Genomic DNA, 20,338 nt, shown 5'->3' with positions numbered 1-20,338 from the left:
GGGGACACGTGACAGTCAGCTGACATTTTCTGGGCACCTACCATGGCCCAGCACTTTGAGATCCTCGATCTCCTTTTACGGCCCAAATACCACCAAACCCCCTTTTACAGATGGGGAAACCAAGTCCCAAAGCACAAAAGATGAGGTCTATCCAGGCTTCAAGCCAAATCTGCTGGATGATCCAAAATCCAGCCTGCTTACCCTTAAACACATAGCACTCTTATTGTTTTTAAAAGTATGCAACCAAAACTGTAGAAAAAAAAAATAACGCAAGAGGGTGTCTAACAGTTTGTTAATAAAAGATATGATTTTCTCGACAGGGGTGGAAATTCCATCCTGCTAATTGCAAATTACAGAAAGTCTGTTGGCACCAAGAACAATTCCTGATGCTGAAAACACCAGGGCCCATGTTAATCAGAAAACTCATGTCCTCTTTTTAAGACACTGAAATAGCAGGATCCTTCAAAGTCTGTTCTTGCACACAAGAGGACTGGAGTTCAGGCAAACAGCCCTCTGAAAAGAAGACCATTTTCTCTATCTCTGGGGGTTGGGGTGGGCTCCTGAGCCGTGATCTGACTTCTGTTGTTGGGGGAACGCTCAAAGCCCCAGCCAGCTGTGTATAAGTGGTGGGCTCTGGCCCAAGGGACCTGTGACACCACGGACATGAGTCACCAAGGGCAAAGGTCTACAGAGCCTTAGTCATGGTCAAGCCCAGCTTGAAGGCTGACCTTTCCCAGAGGCAAGTCCAAGGCAGAGAGACTTCCAGACCAAGTCAATTGTTTCAGAAGACACCAGATGGGGTGAAGCCAAACCCATGGAGAAAAACAGGTGGGAAGAGGAGGTGTCTTCTCTAAGTGAGTTCCAATGTTTCCAGGGGACGAATCCATGGAAAAGTACTTAATTTAGCAAAAAATTTTTATTTTAAGCATATGCATTTATATTTATTAAACAAAGCTCAAAATACAACCTTTGGGAACCTCCAAGTCATAAAATGACTCACATTAGGATGTGATGACTCAGTGGGAAAGAGGGAATTCCAATTCCACCACCCACGCCTTCTTTCTAAAAAATCAATTTGCCCTCTCAACAGGTGATAGGAGCCTCTGCCATCAGACTGGTCCAAGAAACCATCCAGCAAAACAAAACACAAGTTCTCTTCAAACAATTTAAGTTTCAAAGCTGAGTAATCCGACACAGGCACATTTCCAACCTACGCCCCCGCGGGACACAGAGGGCCAGGGAGCTACTTGGCTGGAGCCAGGGGGAGGTGGGGGGGCTGAATTAAGAAAGATTTACCAGCTGAAAAATTCCAAAACCCTGTGTCATGTGGAGGAACCTTCCAAAACATTGGATCCCACCCAGGCGCGGCGAGTCGCTCGGAGCCATGGCAACCCCGTTTCCGCTGCCACATCACTTTTATTTTTGTGTCCTTAGATTTTTTCCTGTTTTGCAATGTTTTGCTGGGACCCCCGACTCCGCCTGAGGCCTGGGTGGCCGGGGGCCAGGGTTACCAGCTGAAGTCAGGAACAGCCTGGACTTCCCAGGGTGAACTTTGCCTGCGGAGGTTACACATTTCTTAAATTTCAGAGAATATAGAAAGGCTTTTCAGCAATTACTGAAAATGGTCAATAGGAAAGCTCCAGATCGTTCTGTGGGGCTCCTCTTTGTCCTCTTGGATGTGACTTGCGAGATCCCTCTAGGGTTGATAAATGTTCCCCAGGATTCCGGCTCTGTCACCAGCTGGGAGCTGACTTGGGGCCCATGGCTTGACCTCTGTGAGCCTCAGTGACCTCATCTGTAAGATGGGAGTAATGCTGCCTGCCTCTCCAGGCTGGTGTGACGATTAAATACATTCACTCAGCAATATGTATAAACACCTGCTTAGCAACTAAACCACCACCACAAACACCTACTAAGTGCCAAGGTCGTTCCAGATGCTGCAGACACAGCAGCAAATGCCACGTTCCAGTCCTCAAGGAACTCTATATGTGAGACTAGATAATAAATGAACAACAACAACAACAAAAATAGACACGATCTCTCCAGTAGATAGGACTTCCCTGGTGGTCCGGGGGCTAGGACCCTGCAGTGCCAATGAAGAGTTCAATCCCTGCTCGGGGAACTAGATCCCACATGCTGTAAATAAGGATCTCAGATGCCACATCAAAGGTTAAAGATCTCATAAGACCTGGTGCAGCCAAAATATTAATAAATAAATGGTTTTTTAAAAAAGGTGATTCTCATAGAGCTAAGAACTTCAGAGGAGGCAGGGCAGGGCAAGGAGGGAGGTCAAGCACCTTCGGAGCAGATGGTCAAGGAGGGGCACCTTAAGGACGTCACCTCTGAGTTGAGCTTTGTAGAAATGGGATGATGCAAGCCATCAGGAAACAGCAAAAGCAAAGCTCCTCTGATGGAAAGGAGAGTGGGGTGTCTGAGGACAGAGTGAAGACAATATAGCTAAGGCCCAAGGAACAAGGGGGCAAGCCCAAAGGGCCGAAATCGGAGAGATGGGCCAGGGCCAGCTCACACGGGCCCCTAGAAGTCCTGCAAATCATTAAAAATAGTAATAAAAACAATATAATAATCATTATTATTACTGCTGCTATAAATAAGATGCCACTTTCCAAAACACCGAGCTTTTCTAACTTAAGAAACACCACGCTCCCCTTCTCCTACTGTTTTTCCACCATCCTCCAATTTGTCATCCTGCTGGAGTGGAAACTGCCAATTCCATTTCAGTCGACAGCTATAAAAAGCATGCTGGAGTTGGTGGTGCCGATGACCCAACGTGGGGGCTAAGATTAGCCCAGGAGGCTGTCACCTTTCCTTAATGTGAGAACCAGCTGGGGTTCCCCTTCCTTGGAAAACTTCAACTGTTCCACTCCGCCCCACCCCGCAGCGGCCCAGCTGGCCAAACTGTCCATGGAGATGGGAACGGGGAGCCGTTTTGGAAAAAAGAAGTTGAGCAACAGGGATTCCCCCTGCAGAAGGCGGTCCCGGGCTGGGTGGCAAGTGCTTGGGGTCAAAAGAGCAGGAGCAGCTCCCTGAGAATACAAGGGCACCCCACAACCTGTCGGAGCCTCTGGGGGCCAGACATCCCTCCAGGGAAGCCCTCCACTCCTCAGGGCCCGGGGGCACCTCGCACACCCCAGCCTGTCTGCTGGCATCGGTCCAGGGACCGCATCCACCCCAGAGTCTTTTTGATCAGACATGGGACAGTCCTAAAGGACCCTCCTGCCCTCAGTGACCCACTGCAGACTTCAAGAGGCTGTCTCACCACGGAACGGTTCAAGTCAGTGTCTCAGAGCAGCTAAAGGACCTTCAGGCAGGCTCCCCTGGTTCTGACCTTTTTCAGAGTAGAACAGCTAATGACCAAGCAAGACTAGCTAACGATCAGGCTTCCTAGGGGCCAGCTCAGCACTGCCATTCACCAGCTGTGTGATCTTTACCAGTCATTTAACATCTCTGTGCTCGGTTTCTCAGCAAAAAAGGGGAAAAAAAAAAAAAAGAATAGTAGCTATCTTCTAGAGCTCTCACGAGGAATCAGATTGTTAATATTAATACCTACCAAGGGCTCCGAATAAGGCCTGGCACCTAGTTCATTATTCCTCGTTCTTGTTTTTCAGTGTCTCCTGGTTCCATGAGATAAAATCATGCTCAGCCTTGTCCTTCCACCGTCTAAATATAATAACAACCACTAACATTTAACAAGCATCTATGCAAGATGCTAACATTAGAGCCTAAAATGCCAAGCTCCATGCAAAGAGCGTAACCTGTATCCTCTCATTTAACTTTCCCGTCTCTCAAGTGAAGTAAGTCATCTGTATTTCACAAAAGAGGAAATGCTGACTTAGGTGAAATGACTTACCCAGGATGGCAAAGCCACCAGATGCAGATCACAGATTCGAACTCAGGCCGTCTGACCTCACAGCTATGCCGGTAACCACTGCAGCTGACAAGCCTCCCAAAGTTTGCCCACGAGGCCTATGCCTGCGGCAGTATGTGTCCAATAAGTGACCTATGGCCTGAACAAGGAAAATGCTGGGGAGACCGTAAAAATAACAAGGGACACTCCTGACGCACTGAGTGCCCACTGCTTGCCGACGCGTTTAACTCTGGGAGGGAAAACTGTTAACTCATTGACGGAAAACGGAGGTCCAGGGAAGCTGAATAACAAGATGATGCTGGATACTATCTGCAGGCGAGTTCCCCAGCTTCTCCAGGCTTAGCCACCTGCCTGTCTGTCAGATGAGACAATGCACGCCCACAGAGAGGAAACTTCATGATTCCTCTTATTAACATGCAGCTTTTCAAAGCTGAAAGAGACTCTGGGTTTTTCTCCCTTCAAGCGGTAAACAAATTTCTTCTGAAACCAAGAGAAGGAAAGCTGGAGAGTAAATGTCTGCCTGCCTTCCATCCTTCCATCCAGCAAATACCTATCTGAGGCCCTTGAGTAGCCTCACAAGTGCGTGCACTCCCAGGACAGTTGAAAGCTGTCTGGCTCCTCGCTCCACAAGGAACTTGGTAGCATCTGGTCTGCAAGCCATCCCTCCATACTTCCAGCAGCCCCCCAAGGAGACTGCTCACCTGGACACGAAGAACAAGATGCCTATGTATTCTCAGCATTTTCCGCTCTGCCAGTAAGGTGCCTTGAAGCCACACACTTCTTGTGGAAGTCAGCACAAGACCAGCAGGATGATTTCCTGGTCCTAGAGACCCATCCAAGCTGAGGAGGCTAATGCTAACTTGGTTATTTACATTTCATGCCACTTTCCTGCTCGAGAACCCACCACGATTCCCACCACGATGCACTATCACCTTACTCACGTACAGACTAAGTCAAGGCTGTGTCTCTACCTGGCATCAGGAGACTTCTCTGGGCTCTGCTCATCAGAACACTTCCTGGTGATAACCAGCCTCTACTCCAGCCACATAGGTCTGCTCTCTGTCTCATGAGAGCCCAGTAACTTCTTGCCATTGAGAATACTGTACACTGTTTCACCGCCTGAAAAATAAAGCCTCCTCCAAAATGTGTCAGGATGCGCAACGCCTTGAAACCCAAGACAGCACATGTCAGCCTCAACCTTAGGAAGGAACAGTAAGAAACGGCATGAGTTAATGCACACTGAGCACTTGCTATAAGCAGCTGGCTCTCTGTATCCGTAGGATCCACATCCATGGATTCAACCAACCACAGACAAAAATACTCAAAACAAAAAACAATTTAAGAACGTTCCAAAAAGCAGAACTTGAACATGCCACTCACTGGCAACTATTAACATAGCGTTTACCTAGTACTAAGTCTTCTCAGTAATCTAGAGCGATTTAAAGTACATGAGAGGAAGTACACAGGTTCTACCAAGTGCTCCACCACCGTACACAAGCGACTTGTGCACGCTCCAAGTCTGGTATCTATCAGGGTCCTGGCACCGATCCACTGCAGACTCCGAGGGACAAGTGAACCGAGCATTTACAACTCTTAACCTCATGACCACCCTATAAGGTATGACTGTCACCATCCTCGTTACACAGAGAAGGAAACTGCTGCCCAGAGAGGCTAAGCAGCTTGCCCAAGGTCCCCCAGCTAGGAAGGAGGAGGACTGGGCTTTGAATGCAAGCCGTCCGGCTGGAGCTCGTGAGCCCTTGCCTAGCTGACCAAAGGCACGAACAGGAGGCGTGTCACGGAGTCACTTCAGTTCAGTTCAGTTGCTCAGTCGTCTGCCTCTTTGCGACCCCATGAATCGCAGCACGCCAGGCCTCGCTGTCCATCGCCAGCTCCCGGAGTTCACTCACTTAGAACAGCACAAAGTTGGAAGCAGCCTCAAGCCCAATAGAGAAGGACGGTTCAATAAAGGATTGGCCACCACAGGACAGACGCATCACACCCACCTACACGTCCGCGCTCCTCCTCACGACACCATCACAGCCCCTCACACCCGCAGGGCCTGACGTGAGCCCCACTTCACATCACTTTTCTATTGCAGCGGCGTTGGCAAGCCTCTTTCAAATCATCTGCCTTCTGCCGTGCTTCCAAGATGTGAGGAAGCAGTTCTCACACCCTGGACACGAGGCCAGCCCATCCCAAGAGCAGGCTCTGTGTGAATGTGGGAAGCAGCCCCCCTGTCAGTGACGGCCCCTTTCAGGGCCATCCTCAGGGCAGCAGACAGACAGACATCAACTCGCCTCTGATCTGACCTGAAATCATGTCCATAGGAAAAAAAAAAAAAAGCTCAACCTAGCACCCATAACTATCAAGCCAATTATATAACCTGATATTTTTCCTACTTCAGACCATGGTCTTTTTAACACGTCCTCATTGGTAAACACATTCACAGATGGCCCATATTAAGAAAGGATACACATGTCCATTAAGCCTCTCATAGCAAAGGTGTACAAAAATCAAGTACTAATTCAGTACAATTTTTTAAATTAAAAAACAGGGCATTTCCGGGATGGGTTGAAACCACGACTGGCCCAGTATTGGTGGAAGTTTCCAATTTGTAAGTTTCCGGAAGGTAATTTGAATTCTACAAAGCAATATGTATTTAAAGCTCTCAAAATGACTACCCAAAATCCCACATGGGAATAAACCCAACATAAACAAAAAAGATACTCGTGCAGTTTCATGTGTAAGAAGACTAATTAATTAGTCCTACAAGCACAGCCAGATAAACTGCGGTATTAGTTACAATAAAAATATAAGCTGCCAGTGTTTACTGACTTACAGTATACCTGGTGGTGTCATAATTACTTGACATGTGTTAACTCGTTTAGCCCACGTGACAGCCCTATGGGGTAATAACTCTTGTTATAATCATTCTATTCATAAAGAAACAGAGGCACAGAAAAGTCAGGTAATTTGTCTAAGATCACAGGGCAATCAAGTAGCAAAGGCAGGATGTGAACCCAGGATATCCAGGGCCTGGAGGTATGATGTCAAGCATGTATGATTAATCATTGTGCTCTTACTATTCCCTGTTTGATAAGTCTAAAATCTGAAAGAAAAAAAAAAAAGGTGTCTCCTTATGTATAAAATATAATTAAAAAAAAAAGAGTTGGGGGTGGGAAAAGCCTTCTCATCCAACCAAACCAGCCAGGATGAGTTAAAATACACCATAGGACATTCACGCAGCTGTGGACCATGTCGATATCAAGGTCACTGGACACAAGGAAATTTCCCCGAGTGAGTAAGAAAAACGCTACACAATGGGATCTAACCCCCCAAATTAAGAAGAAAAGATGGTCACTTTCGTATGGCGCTCGGAAGGCGCTCTGACCTGTGGTCTTCTCGGTAAACACAACTTTGGACTCGGCCGTGAAGTTCTGTCCCGTGAGAATCATCTGCTGGCCGCCGTACACCAGGCAGCTGTCGATGTCTTGCCTTTCCACCATGGGCAGCTCGTGGGCGGACCGCTGGGCTGTGGGCGAGAGAAAAAGACGTCGCTGTGATGACGGGAGACACCCACTCGGAACCGTCCCGAGATTTCACGGGACACGACGCACTCTGCCCACCTCTGTCACTTGTTGTCACTGCAAGCGCGGAACCCTCACCCCTGGCAACCAGCGACTCTGCAAATGTTATGTTCTTGTCAACTTGCCTGAAGTCTTTGGGGCTAATTTTCTCCTAACAACAAGTTTCATTTTCATGACTCAAGAGACTGATGCCTGTTCTCCTTTTAGGAAGGAGAGGAGAATACGAATTTGATTTTTTTTTAATAAAAGGATAAGCAAATCCACCTTTTTGTAAGAGGCTTCCTTTGCTAGAGTGCACGCTCTTCTCCTGTGCTTGACGGCAGCCACACACAAAGGGCTCACACACGCAAACTCGAGGACCCAATTCCTGAGTGTAGATGCCTTGGCCTCTGAACTCATTCGCCCCCATCCCATCTCTGACCACATTTTCTAGCACTCCCCCTCGCTCGCTCCCCTCCAATCACACTTCTAGAATGTTCTCACCATCTCTGAAACACACACCGCACACTGCCATCTTTGAATGCTTGCACTTTCAAGCCCTCCTCTCTGGAAGGCTCCTCCCTGCTTGCCAGCACGGCTGCCTTCCTCACTTCTGGCAGGTTTCTACACAGATGTCTCCTCCTCAGAGAGGCTTCCGTGCCCCACCCTTGCACCCTGCCCCTCACAGCTAACACAGCACGACCACCTGTCCATCTGTCTGGCGGTGCCCCCCCCCCACCTCTTTATCCTGCTCCATCCTGCTTAGTTCATCCCCAGAGAGCTTTCCACCTTCAGAAACGCTACCTGTAGCGTTCTTGGTTCCTCCGCATTTCATCTCTTCCCCGCGAGAACATAAGCCCAGAAGAGAGGAGCATCGCTTTACGTATGCTGTGAGCCCAGGGCTGGGCCCAGGGCCCAGGACTTAGCAGGGGGTGCTTAAGAAGGATGTAGGGATGGATGGATGGATGGAGACAGGTGTGGATACAGATGTATCTCAATATATCTTGACACATATTTATCTCAATATCCTCATCTGTATCTGCAGTGAGTAATGGGCCAGGCTGACTGTTTAACTACAATGATATACTTGAATGCTCACCAAAACCTTCTAAGGAAAGAAGTATAATGAAATTATATGCCTTCGGGGAGAAAACGGAAGCCTAAAAGTCAGCTATGGTGATGCTGAGATTTGACCTGAGCCCTAAGAGCTGGCCTGCCCAGCTCCAGAGCCCCGTCCTTTAGCCCCTCCATTCAGCCAGTTCTTCTGGAGGGTGGGCTGCAGGAAAGAGTGAAGACCCTCTCCAGATGCCTGCCCTGGGCAGGGTGGGAAACAGGTCCGGCCGACACAAGGGACCATCCCCTGGGCCTTGCCTTGGCAGCGTGGGCTGTGGAGGCCGGCCCGCCCCCTGGGTGAGTCAGCCTGAGCTCCTGGCATCCTTCCCAGAGCCCGAGGACTGGGCAGAGGGCCAGCCCTCTCTGTGCCAGGGGCCGGCAGACCGCCCCCTCCGGGAGCCATGGACGCAGCCGCGTGAGGCCCTAGGTGCGGGCCTAACCCTGCCCTCCCGGCCGGCCTGGGCCTCCAGGTCCAGCACCCTGTCCCTTCTGCCCTGGAGCCACGTTGAAACCCATGCCTTCAGCGGCAACCGTGCACGCGGCAACCTTTAAGGAGTCTGCTGTGGATAAGACACTCCCAGACGCTGTACATCGAAAACACAGCCCAGGACTCTCAGCGACCTCCCGGCCAGTATCTCCCCATCCCAGGCTCAGCCCAGGCTCTCTGTTCCCAGGGCCCAGCCAGCCAGTGTGGTTCTAAGGGGCTCCCAGTTATGGGCACATATTAAAAAGGCCTCTTGGCAGGAGCTGCTAATTTCTCCCACATGGGCTGGGTTATTAATCCTTTCTTTCAATAGAGGAGTTTTGTGTGACTTCCTAATTGAGCTGCCATCAACGGAGATTTATTAGCAGTGAAAACAGCAGTCACACCGCCTAGAAGAGCAGGTCCCGGCTTTTCGGATCTGCCTTGGATGTGTTTCGGGGGCGAGGAGGGGCTTTTGGTCCCAGGGATGGATGGGTGGGACGGCCTCAAGGCCCATGTCGCCCATTCTGCAGGTGGAACGCCTGAGTCATCACTCTTGGGCGAGCTGGCCAAGGGCTCGCATCCAGCCAGGCCGGGGACTGGACGTGGCCATGAGCTCTCAGCGCCGGGCGGGAGGCTGGCCCGGCCAGCTGCTCTGAGTCACCAAGCACTGCTGCGAACACAGCTTGGCCATTTCCTGGAGCAACATCACTGCTTCTCCCTCCAAAGCCTCATAGGTTCAGGCAACCAACTGATCCTCCTCTGACCAAACCTTCATTTCCCACCCCTTCTCCTTGATGCTTAGTCCTCAGTCGTGTCAGACTCTTTGCAACCCCATGGACTGTAGCCCACCAGGCTCCTCTGTCCATGGGATTCTCCAGGCAAGAATACTGGAGTGGGAGCCGTTCCCTTCTCCACGGGGATCTTCCTAACCCAGGGGTCGAACTCAGGTCTCCCGCATTGCGGGCAGATTCTTTGTCTGAGCCACCAAGGAAACCCCTGCTTCTCCTGACCTGAACGAAAACCATCTTTTCTAAAGAAAATGTACAGACAAGAATCCAGTCTTGCTTCCTGTAAGCTTTTATCTGAACTGTGGTCTTGCAACTCAAAGTGTGGGCTGCATCCCAGGAATGGGGTGGGGGGTGGAAGGTGATATTAGAGATGTAGAACCTTGGGCCCCACCCCAGACCTACTGAACCTTGTTAAGACTCTGCAGCTTAACGAGGAACCCAGCTGACTCTTATGAGCTGTCAAGGGGGAGAAGTACTGCTTAACCCTGGCTACACATGAGCATCACCTGGGGGGTCAAAACAAACATGACATTCCAGCCCTAATGCTACCATTTTACAGACAGACAGACATGCTCAGAACTCGGCTCCATGGAGGGGCAGCCCCTGCCCGGGTGAGGCTGCCGCGTGGGACCGTCCTCGGTCTCAGCTCAAGTCCCCACCAGGTGACCCTTTAGGGGGCTTCCCGACTCGAAACCTCACTTTGCCAAATCGGAAAAACGGGGCCATCGGCAGACGCATGCCACAGGCTGTTTGAGGGTTAAATGGGAGAATTCACAGAAAGCATATTTGATTTAATAAATCCCGGCTGGGAAAGCAAACAACAGGATGCGCTGCAGTTCCTGGGGCGGTTGCCCTGTGTCAACCGATACCTGCGACTGTGCCCGCGTGTTTACACGCAGTACCGCGCTCATCGGCGCGGTTCCTGCTGGATCCCGACCCCAAACCCAGGTGTCTTGGCCCTGAGCCCCAGCATTTTTCAAAGTGGGGTTCCCAGGTCACCTGGTTGGGGGAGGCGCTTAATAAAAATGCAGCCACCCAGGCCACGCCCCTAACCCTGGGCCCCGCCGTCTCTTGGAGGAGGCTGGACATTTGCATTCTTACAATCTTTTCAGGTGACTTGTTGCACATGCTCTGCTTGAGAGCCAAGCCCCACACTTAAAAGGCCACCTGAGGACCAGGGGACCTCCTCCAGGGGAGGCCCTGCACCCTCAGAGAGCCCAGAAGCAAAGCAAACGAATCCCAATTAGCCTCTGAAAGAGGAAATTGAGGAGAGGCAAACAGCAACCAAAAGTGCCCTCCCGGGGTCCACTTCCTTCTCCCTCTCTGAGGGCTACTCACTGGGGTGACACCGTCACAGAGGCAGGGCTCCCCGCAAGCCCACTGGGCCTCTCAGGCCTGCACCACCACCCCCGACGGCCCCCACCAAGTCCCGTTTGGCTCTTCAACCATCAGCGGGGCCAGCCCCCCAAGCCCCCAAGCCCCAGAGTGGTCTAAGCAAGCCGCTGCGGGTCAGCAGCTTAAAGCTAAGCCCACGGCCTACATCTCACCTGTGGGCGGAGGCCAGCCCCTCTGCTCCTGCTGAAGCATCGCGGTGGCCCTCGAAGCCGGGAGATTTCCCCAGGCTTTGCTCCTGCCCCTGGATTCTGGCACGTCATAAAGTGGCTTGGGGCTCCTGGGTTTTACGAGCTCTGAATCAACAGGGTGCCCTTGGTGTAGCCCGTATGGGTGTTTACTTTCACTAGCAACAGTGGCTGACGGGTAGTCGAGCCGCGGCAGCAAAGACTAAGTGAAGGAAATTCACCCCAGGTGGGTCCTCCAGGTCGGCCTGGACAGGGAACACTGCTGTCTGTCTGTCTGCCATTCTCCGTCACGGGGCTGCCTGGCCAAGAATGCTGGCGAACCGCAGGGGAGAGGAGAGGCTGGCCAGGGAGACCAGGTACGCAGGGTAGGTGGCATCTGTTAACAACTGCAAATGGTTATAGCTGCAGCAGAGAGTGCTTTGGATCCCAGAGACTTCTCATACATATTGTTCTTTACATTATAAAGCACACACATAATGAGGTAATTCATGGTCATGGGTCAAATGAGGGATGCCGACAGGTGACCGCCTGAGTCTGAAGCCCAGCTCGCTGATATCTTAGCTTGGGGAACCTTGGGCGAGTCATTTCACCTCTCCGCGCCTCTGTTTTCTCATCTACAAAATGGGAACGCGTCACACACTGCTGACCTCAGAGGGCTGTTTGCAGATTAAATGAGCTGGCGCACGGGAAGTGTGTGGTACCTCATCAGAGCTCTGTGAGCGTCAGTTCTGTTTATTTTTATGGCTGAACTTCATGAGACCACAGAGCAGGAACGATTCCCATTCTGGAGCTGAGGGCGCTGAGCCTCCCGGAGGAGGAGCTCCATGCCTGGGAGCTCACAGCTACGGCAGGCAGGCTGGCAGAGCTTGACCCCAGACTGTGGGATTCCCCCACCCAGAGGGACTCCTTTTTAGTAAAATGGGGAAGACTCAGTGGGAAAGCAGCCAGCCAGCCTGAACCGGGAGGCCCCCCGCCCGCCACGTCAGTCTCACCCGGGCTCCAGCACTGATCATCCCCCAGCCGCACAGCCCTTCTCGTCTGTACTTCGGGCCCCTGGCCTTGGCCGTGAGCCTGGCCTGGCCCGGAATGCGGTGCTTCGGCCTCGCCCGGGAGAGGCGGGGAGCAGGCCTGGCAGACGGCCCCTCAGGCCCCTACCCTGGTGCTGCTGAGTCTTCCCTGGGAAGCGGGAGATGGGGACAGGGGAGCCCAATTCTCCCTGAGTGGGGCTCACCTCTGGAGGGGCCTGCGAGCACCCACAGTACAGGGGTGGGGTCCACGGCACTGAAGACCACCTTCCAGCTCTGGGCCTCAGTGGGTCTCTGCTTTCTCATATGGAAAATGGAACACAAACCCCGGCCCTGCAGGACTGGGACCTCCCCTCCAGACCCCACAGCGCTGTCCTCACAAGGAGCCTCGAAGGATACTCCCACGGGTCTCCAGTAACCAAGACCCTTCCGGGGGCTCTGCGAATCCCCACGTGACTAGTGAGCTCCCTGGCCACTGTGAGACCCAGGCAGCCCCAGCAGAGAACTGGACAAGGGCTTTAACCCCTAGCTCCGCCCTTGCCAGCCATGTGACAAGCAAATCGGTTAGCCCTTCTGAACCTCAGCTCGCTAGATACGAGCTCAGTCTTTAAGATGAGTCTATGAGGCTGGGGGACTTCCCTGGTGGCCCAGTCCAGTGGTTAGACTCCATGCTTCCAACGCAGGGGTGTGGGTCTGATCCCTGGTCAAGGAACCAGGAGCCCACATGCTCCACGGTGTGGCCAAATTTTTTTTTAATGATAAAATTTTTTTTAAAAACTAGAAACATAGGAGAAAATCTTTGTGACGCTGCATCAGGCCAAAAAAAAAAGTGTTCTGAGGCTACGATGAGGATGGAAATGAGTTAACATACATGGCAGCTGGGGGCACACAGCAACTCTTCAATAAAGGGGAGTTTCACCTGCCCCACCCCTGCAAAATGAGCTCAGTAAAAGGCCACAATCCCAGGGTCAGGTAATCCTATCAATCAGCAGAAAAGCCACCCCAATCCTGGGCTCCCCAAAACTGAGCTTTCCTGTAATCGCCACCCAGCCAACCCATAGCAGATAACCATCTGAGCTCTGCCGAGCAGCAGGGTTGCGGCTTGCTGCCAGCTCCCCGAAAACAAAGTGTTTGCTGAGCCCCCGTACCTGCTGCCACCTGGGCTGTGTGCTCTTGGCAGGGGCAGAGAGAGGCAGGTAACATGTGCTTTGCAGAGCGTCGGGGACAGCTGCCGTGGGGGCGGGACGAGCCATACCACGAGACAGATACTGGGGCCATTCTCCTGTACTGATACAGATATCAACATTCTTACCAGCCCCACTTTACAGATGAGAAGACTGAGGCACAGAGCACTAAGTAACTTCCCTGGGACCAAACAGTGAGTGAGCAGCAGAGGCAGGATGTGAACCCGGGTCCCCAGTCCTAACCAGTGGCCTGCTGCTGTTTCCCATCACGTTGGTTTCTGATGTTTCTGAAATGTGGCTCCTTGGTCATTGCTTAAAAGCCACCTCAGGGAGGCGGCCTGGCCTACCTGCCCTCTGCTCCATGCCCTGACGTCCTCCCAGATCTGCTGCTACACCGCCTCGAAGGAGGCGACGCAGTATGGAGCTATGGAAGGGCGCCCACAGCCCCCTGAGGGTCGCTGAGCTGGTCTCCAGTTTCTATGAGAGGATTAATCAATCAATCAGTCACTCCTGATGGAGCTCAGCCTGGATGTCCTGGGATTCAGCAGGACATGGATGTCACAGTTGGCTTGGCCCCTTACTAGCGGTGTGACCATAAGCAATTAGCTTGACCTCTCTGTGCTTTAGTCTTCCCGTCTGTAAAATGGGAGTGGATGCTGAGTTCCTAGAGTTCTCATAAGGATTCAGGAGCAACAGAGAATGCTCGACACACAGGGTGACTAATAATTGTTGTCTGTCCTTCTCTTCCCTGTCTCCCTCATCTCCTTTCTTCCTTTGGTCTTCAAGTATTTATGAGCATCTCCTCTGTGCTAGGCACAGTGCTAAACAAATTTTCCCCGGCGGTCCAGTGGTTAAGACTCCACGCTTCCACTGCAGGGGGTGCAGGTTCGATTCCTGGTCGGGGAACTAAGATCCCACATGCCGCACTGTGCGGCCATAGATAATTAAGTGTGTGTGTGTGCTCAGTCACTCATTCAAGTCTGAATCTGTGACCCCATGGACTATAGCTCACCAGGCTCTCCTGTCCACAGAATTTTCCAGGCAGAATGGAGTGGGCTGCCATGTCCTACTCTAGAGGATCTTCCCAACCCAGGGATCAAACCCACATCTCCCACATTAGCAGACAGATTCTTTACCACTGAGCCACCAGCAAAGCCCATCATGACATTCAGTTCTATTTGAAGTCTTTGCCAGCCTGTTGACTGTGGATTTTCCCCACTAGAATGTGACCTGCGGGATATCCAGAACTTTGTTTTGTTCATTGCTGGATCCCTAGTTCCTAGCACTACATGATATACTCCCAAAGGAGAAGGGGGCAGCAGAGGATGAGATGCTTAAATAGCATCACCAACTCAAAGGACATGAATTTGAGCAAACTCCAGGAGACAGTGAAGGACAGGGCGGCCTGGCATGCTGCAGTTAATGGGGTCACAAAGAGTCAGATGTGACTTAGCGACTGAATAGCAGAAACAACAGAATACGTTTTTAATTGCAAGAATAACATTAAGGAGCCCATAAGAATCATGTGGGTCATTCTGGCTTCGGCAGGAGCAGACGGACAAGAGAGCATCTCTGATTTATGAAGCAAAGCGCGATCAGTTTGCCCGTCTGGTCTCCCTCATTCTAAGGATTTCCACAAAGCGCTGCTGTGCGATCACCCACCTCCCACATCAGACTTCGGGAGTGAAGTGGAGGGGAAGGGAGAGGTGACAAGGGAGGAACAGGCAGGTTTTCTACGCTCTCAATTTCAGAAAACGGCATATGAAATAATTGCATTTCCATATGGAAAATGATGGGACTGGACCTTACTTCACACCCCACACAAAAATAGATCTGAGACGGTTTGTATCCCTAAATCTACTAATAAAAGCCAGAATCAAAAAACTTTTAGAAGAAACCTGAAGAGAGTGTGTCTGCTATCATCAAATGGGCAGAGATTTCCTAGGGGAATGTAAAGAATAGTAATCCCCAAAGAAGAGAATAAATTAAGATTTCATAAAAATAAAATATTGATCCTCTCAACACAGCACAATTGAGAAAATAAATAGGCAAGCTACAGACTGGGGGAAAATACTCATAATACATAAATCTGACAGTGCAGAAATGAAAATACAAGGGACTTCGCTTGTCCAGTGGTTGAGACTCCATTTCCAATGCAGGGGGCATGGGTCCAATCCCTGGGCAGGGAACTAAGATCCCGCAAGCCATGCATCTTGGCACAGTCAAAAACTTAAAAAGTAACAATATGAGTAACCCAATAAAAAAATGAACAAAATCTTTGAACTAACACTTTAGTGAAGAAGACATATGATAACTAATACACACACAGATTAGGGGCCAGCAACATTAGCCTTCAGGGAGATGCAAACGATGGGTTATGCACACTGAGACACCATCTTACACTCACTGGCACGACTGTAATTCCAAAGACCGACAGAGCCAAGTACAGGTGAGCATGTAGAGCAAGTGGAATTCCCAGATGCCCTGGTACGGAGTGTAAAATGATTTGGCAAACACATACGTTGAAACATACACTTTCCCCCGTGACCCAGCAATTCCATTTCTGGGTATTCACCCAAAAGAAAAGAAAGCGTTTGTGCACAAGGGCCTTGTAGGAGAATGTTCATAGCTGCCTCATGCATGATCCTCAAACCCCGGAAAGAACCCAAATGTCTATCAGTGGTAAATAAACAATTGTTATATTCATACAGTTGAATACTGTTCAGCAATTAAAAAAGAGAGAGAGAGAACCACCAAGTCACGCAATAACAGCACCGGATCTCAGAAAACATGCTGCTAAGTAAAACCGACCAGACAGAAGAGGCCACGCTGTACTAGCCCGTGACACGAAGTTCTGGGAGAAGGAAAGCCCATGGAGGTGACGGAAACCACAACAGTGGTTACCTGCGTGGGGGGCTGGGGAGGGGGCGATGGCTGTGGGGGAGGAGGAAGCCTTCAGGGGTGGAGGGAAATGCCCTTGATCTTGCTCAAGTGGCAGTCACAAGGGTATGCACATCTGTCAGAACCCACCACGTCTGCGCCATCTCGTGCATCTGAATTACACCTCAGAGAGAGATATTTGTGCCACAAAAGAGACACTGGAAACAGCGTATGAGAAAAGCCATTTTCTAGTCCACACCTCGTACCCACACCCCCAACTCCTGGAGAATGAGCAAGGGAGCTTGCACTCTGTGCGGGGCGGGCCCGGCCTGGTGGGGATCGCTGCGGTGACCAGAGAGGCCCCTTGGCCCGCAGGGAGAAAACCCGGGGAGGCTCGCATGGGACGCGGGGCGCATCCACTCTGTCTCCTCGCTGCCCTTCTATCCCGCCGGGCAGCCTGGGGATGCTTGTCGTCATGCTTACAATTTTTCAACAAACATTCTAGAGTCAGCTGCTGTATGCCAGGCCCTGACTGACACCCCACTGGTCCCTAACCCTAACTAAGAGACTGACAGGTAAATTAGGTGTCAGCAAATAGAGAGGGGAACCCTGAACCCTGTGGGGTGTGGGCAAGATTCCCCCTTATGGGGGCCCATCTAAACAGGGGCTTTGGATAAACAGGGGTTAACTGAGTAATGGAAGGGTGGGGGAGGGCCACAGCAGTGGGTGTCTAACTTCATGGGGGTGCGGGGTGGAGCGAGTCAGAATCACTGGGCCCCTCTAAAAGTCTCCAGGCCCAGACCTCCCTGCAGACCAACTGAGTCAGAGTTTCTGATTCAGATGTGGGCATCGTATTTTTTCTTACAAGTTCCCAGGTGATTCCAACATGCAGCTAAGACCGAGAACTGGTGTTCTGGACGGAGGGGACAGTGCAGGCAGAAGCCCGGGAGCTGGAGGAAGATCCCGGCGGATCTGGGAACTGCAGAGCAGAGAGGAGAGGGAAGCCGAGAAATTCCACTGAGCAGGTGCAGCAGGTTGAACCGGGCTGCCATCAAGGCTTCCCATCCACCCAGAAGTCAGAATGCGCCCTCGTTTGAAAACAGAGCCTTCCGTGATGTAAACAAGGATGCAGACGAAGTCATCCTGGAGTGGGGATGCTGACACCCAATGACAGTGACCTCACAGGAGTCAGAGAGGCACGCACAGAGGAGGTCCCATGAAGACGGCGGCAGAGACTGCAGTGAGGCGTCTACAAGCCGAGGAACGAGGGTGACCGCTGGCCCCCACCGGAAGCCAGGAGAGGGGCCTAGAACAGTCTCCCCAGAGCCTCCAAGAAGGGACCACCCCTGCCGACACGCTGACTCCAGGCTTGTGTGCTCCGGATCCCTGAGAATCGATGTCTGTTGACGGAAGGCTCCCCGGAGGTGGTATCTGGCTTCACCCGTCCTGGGAACTCACACAGGACGGACAGCATGGGCTCCTCCATCACAGGGAACTTGCAGCTGAAGCTGAGAGCTCGGAGCAACCCGAGGGGAAGGAGAACTGCCCCACGTGAAGGGGCCCGACTCGGGAAGGCTGCCCACAGCTGCGACCGTGTGGAGGCTTACTGCTGGGCAAGGCAGGGCGTTCCCTTCTGACCTCTTCCACGTTCTCCTGTGAGTGCGAGGAGGGTTATCTGCCTGGCGAGGGTGGGGGAGGCCTCCAGAGCTTGGGAGACCCAAGAAGGTTCAAAACAGTCTCTCTGCTGCGAAGAGGGGAGGAAACCCAAAAGACCTCCTTGGCAGCACTGAAGAGCAGGTGGAAATGAGACTAGGGAACAACACGGGCGTCTGTCTGGGCACAGGTGAGACGTGGCCTCAGCCGTGCTGGCCAGAAAAGAGATGGAAGGATCTGCCTTTCCAGCAAGTAACTCCGCTTTCCAAAGAGTGGCCTCCAGGGTCTTGTTCGAGACTTTTCCACTAGATTCTGGGAAATCACCCTTGATCCCTAAGACATCCCATAGTAAAGACTCCTCCAAAGACAGTAAGTTAACCCTGCCAATCAGCAGCAGCCCACTAAGTGTTTTTCTTGCCAGCTCACCTTCCCCGAAGGGTGTCCATGAAATCAATTAGTGAACAAATACTTATAGTACATATACTGTGTCGATACGGGGCTTCGCAGGTGGTGCCAGTGGTGAAGAACCTGCCTGCCAATGCAGCGGCCGTGAGCGATGTGGGTTGGATCCTGGATCAGGAAGATCCCCTGGAGGAGGGTATGGCAACCCACCCCAGTAATCTTGCCTGGACAATCCCATGGACAAAGGAGCCTGGTGGGCTACAGTCCATGGGGTCAGAACGAGTCAGATACGACTGAAGAGAACTGGCATGGACGCATGGTGCTGATACATGTCACGGACTGTTTTGTCAACAAATTTTGTATGCATGCCTAAGAACCAAATGAATGGGGAGCCAATTAGCCCATAAATGTTGGTGAAACTGCCAGGTGCCAATCCAGGAAAACAGAGCAAAGAAGGAGACAGAAACGGCAGAGGATTCTGTCTTCCCTCTGTGAGAGGGGAAAGTGGTCCACCAGTAGCTCTGCTTGGTCTTGCCAGAAGGGCGGGTGTTACAGAAACCCAAAGCAGGTATTTCAGAGAACTAGAAAGCTGGAGACCAAGTAAAAACGAGTGCATCACCTTACCAAGAAAGTCTCGGTTTCTTTATCTGTCAAAGCACAGTAGGTGAATCACTTAAATGCATTTTTATGAGAAAAAAAAATGCTCTGTTCAAAGTTCAAACCACTTTTTAACACCCTGGGGAGGTGCGTGCAGTCATTGATGATCCTTAAAAATCTCAGGCTGATAGGAGATAAAGGGACTGTAAGGACCCAAAGATGGAGAGGGACGGGGCTCCTGTCAATGGTTTCTCCGGCTCCCCACCTTGCTGCAAAACCACAGCCCCATCCTGAAGACTGAGTCATCTGCCAGAAAGGGGAGACCTTATCTTCTCAAAATCCCCCAATCACCGAGGAAGAGCCTAAGTTTCCTTCCCCAAACATCTTGAGATGTTCAAAACCAAGAGCAGGGCGGGGCAGCCACCGTGACCAGCACTTGGGGGCCCAGGGCGGGCTCTGCTGGGGAGAGGAGGGGAATTCCAGGGCTTCTGAGATGATGTTTTTCAAACACTTGTTTTTCCTTGTTGTCTGCCTTTGGGTGGCTCTTCTCTAACATCAGAGCACAGACTCACCACCAGATCCAGCCTGACCCCCACCCTGACTCACCGGCCTGGGGAAAGACCACAGGCCTCCTTCCTCCTCTTCCGAGGACCGATCGAGACCAAGTCCCAGCTTCTCTCTCAAAGCGGGTCCACCCGGTCCCCTTGCTGGCTGAAGGCCAGTCTTCCTCAACGCGTTCTGCACAAAATATTCATACTTTCCCTTTGCTCATGGGTGTTTGATTAAGACTACTTCTGATGAGTCTAAGACATGTGCAGTCCTCAGCTGACCCACAGAGTGTTTTGAATTTGTTGCTGCTTTCAAAATATCAGGGATGAATTGGGAGTGTAGAATTGGCATATATACAGTACTGTGTGTAACAAAGATGGCTTGTGGGAAGATGCCGTGTAACACAGGGAGCTCAGCCCCGTGCTCCATGATGACCTAGAGGTGTGGGAGGAAGCAGGGGGTGGGGGGAGGTTCAAGAGGAGGGGACATATGTACCCCTACCGCTGATTCCCTTTGTTGTTCATCAGAAATGAATACACTGTAAAACAATTATACTCCAGTAATAAAATAAAAATCATGAGATTATAGGTTTATCTTTTTTAAAAAAAAATCAGAAGATTTGGCCACACTGAGTCGACACTCCCCCATG

At 51.4% G+C, this 20,338-nt stretch overlaps 1 protein-coding gene across 10 annotated transcripts in view; it reads right to left on the bottom strand.

The window, feature by feature from the left end:
* The window catches only part of NFATC2 (nuclear factor of activated T cells 2), a 160,656-nt gene that overhangs the window by 54,747 nt on the left and 85,571 nt on the right, over window positions 1–20,338 (bottom strand). For all 10 annotated transcript variants that reach the window (XM_044927526.2, XM_044927528.2, XM_044927529.2 and 7 more), the window contains exon 6: window positions 7,278–7,418. In XM_044927526.2, the coding sequence (XP_044783461.2) occupies window positions 7,278–7,418 (141 nt within the window). The remainder of the gene's footprint in view (window positions 1–7,277; window positions 7,419–20,338) is intronic.

The sequence above is a fragment of the Bubalus bubalis genome, chromosome 14, assembly GCF_019923935.1.
Source record: "Bubalus bubalis isolate 160015118507 breed Murrah chromosome 14, NDDB_SH_1, whole genome shotgun sequence".
Taxonomy (NCBI): domain Eukaryota; kingdom Metazoa; phylum Chordata; class Mammalia; order Artiodactyla; family Bovidae; genus Bubalus; species Bubalus bubalis.
The sequence above is the reverse complement of the archived record's forward strand: the minus strand, read 5'-3'. Positions and strand labels throughout refer to the sequence as shown.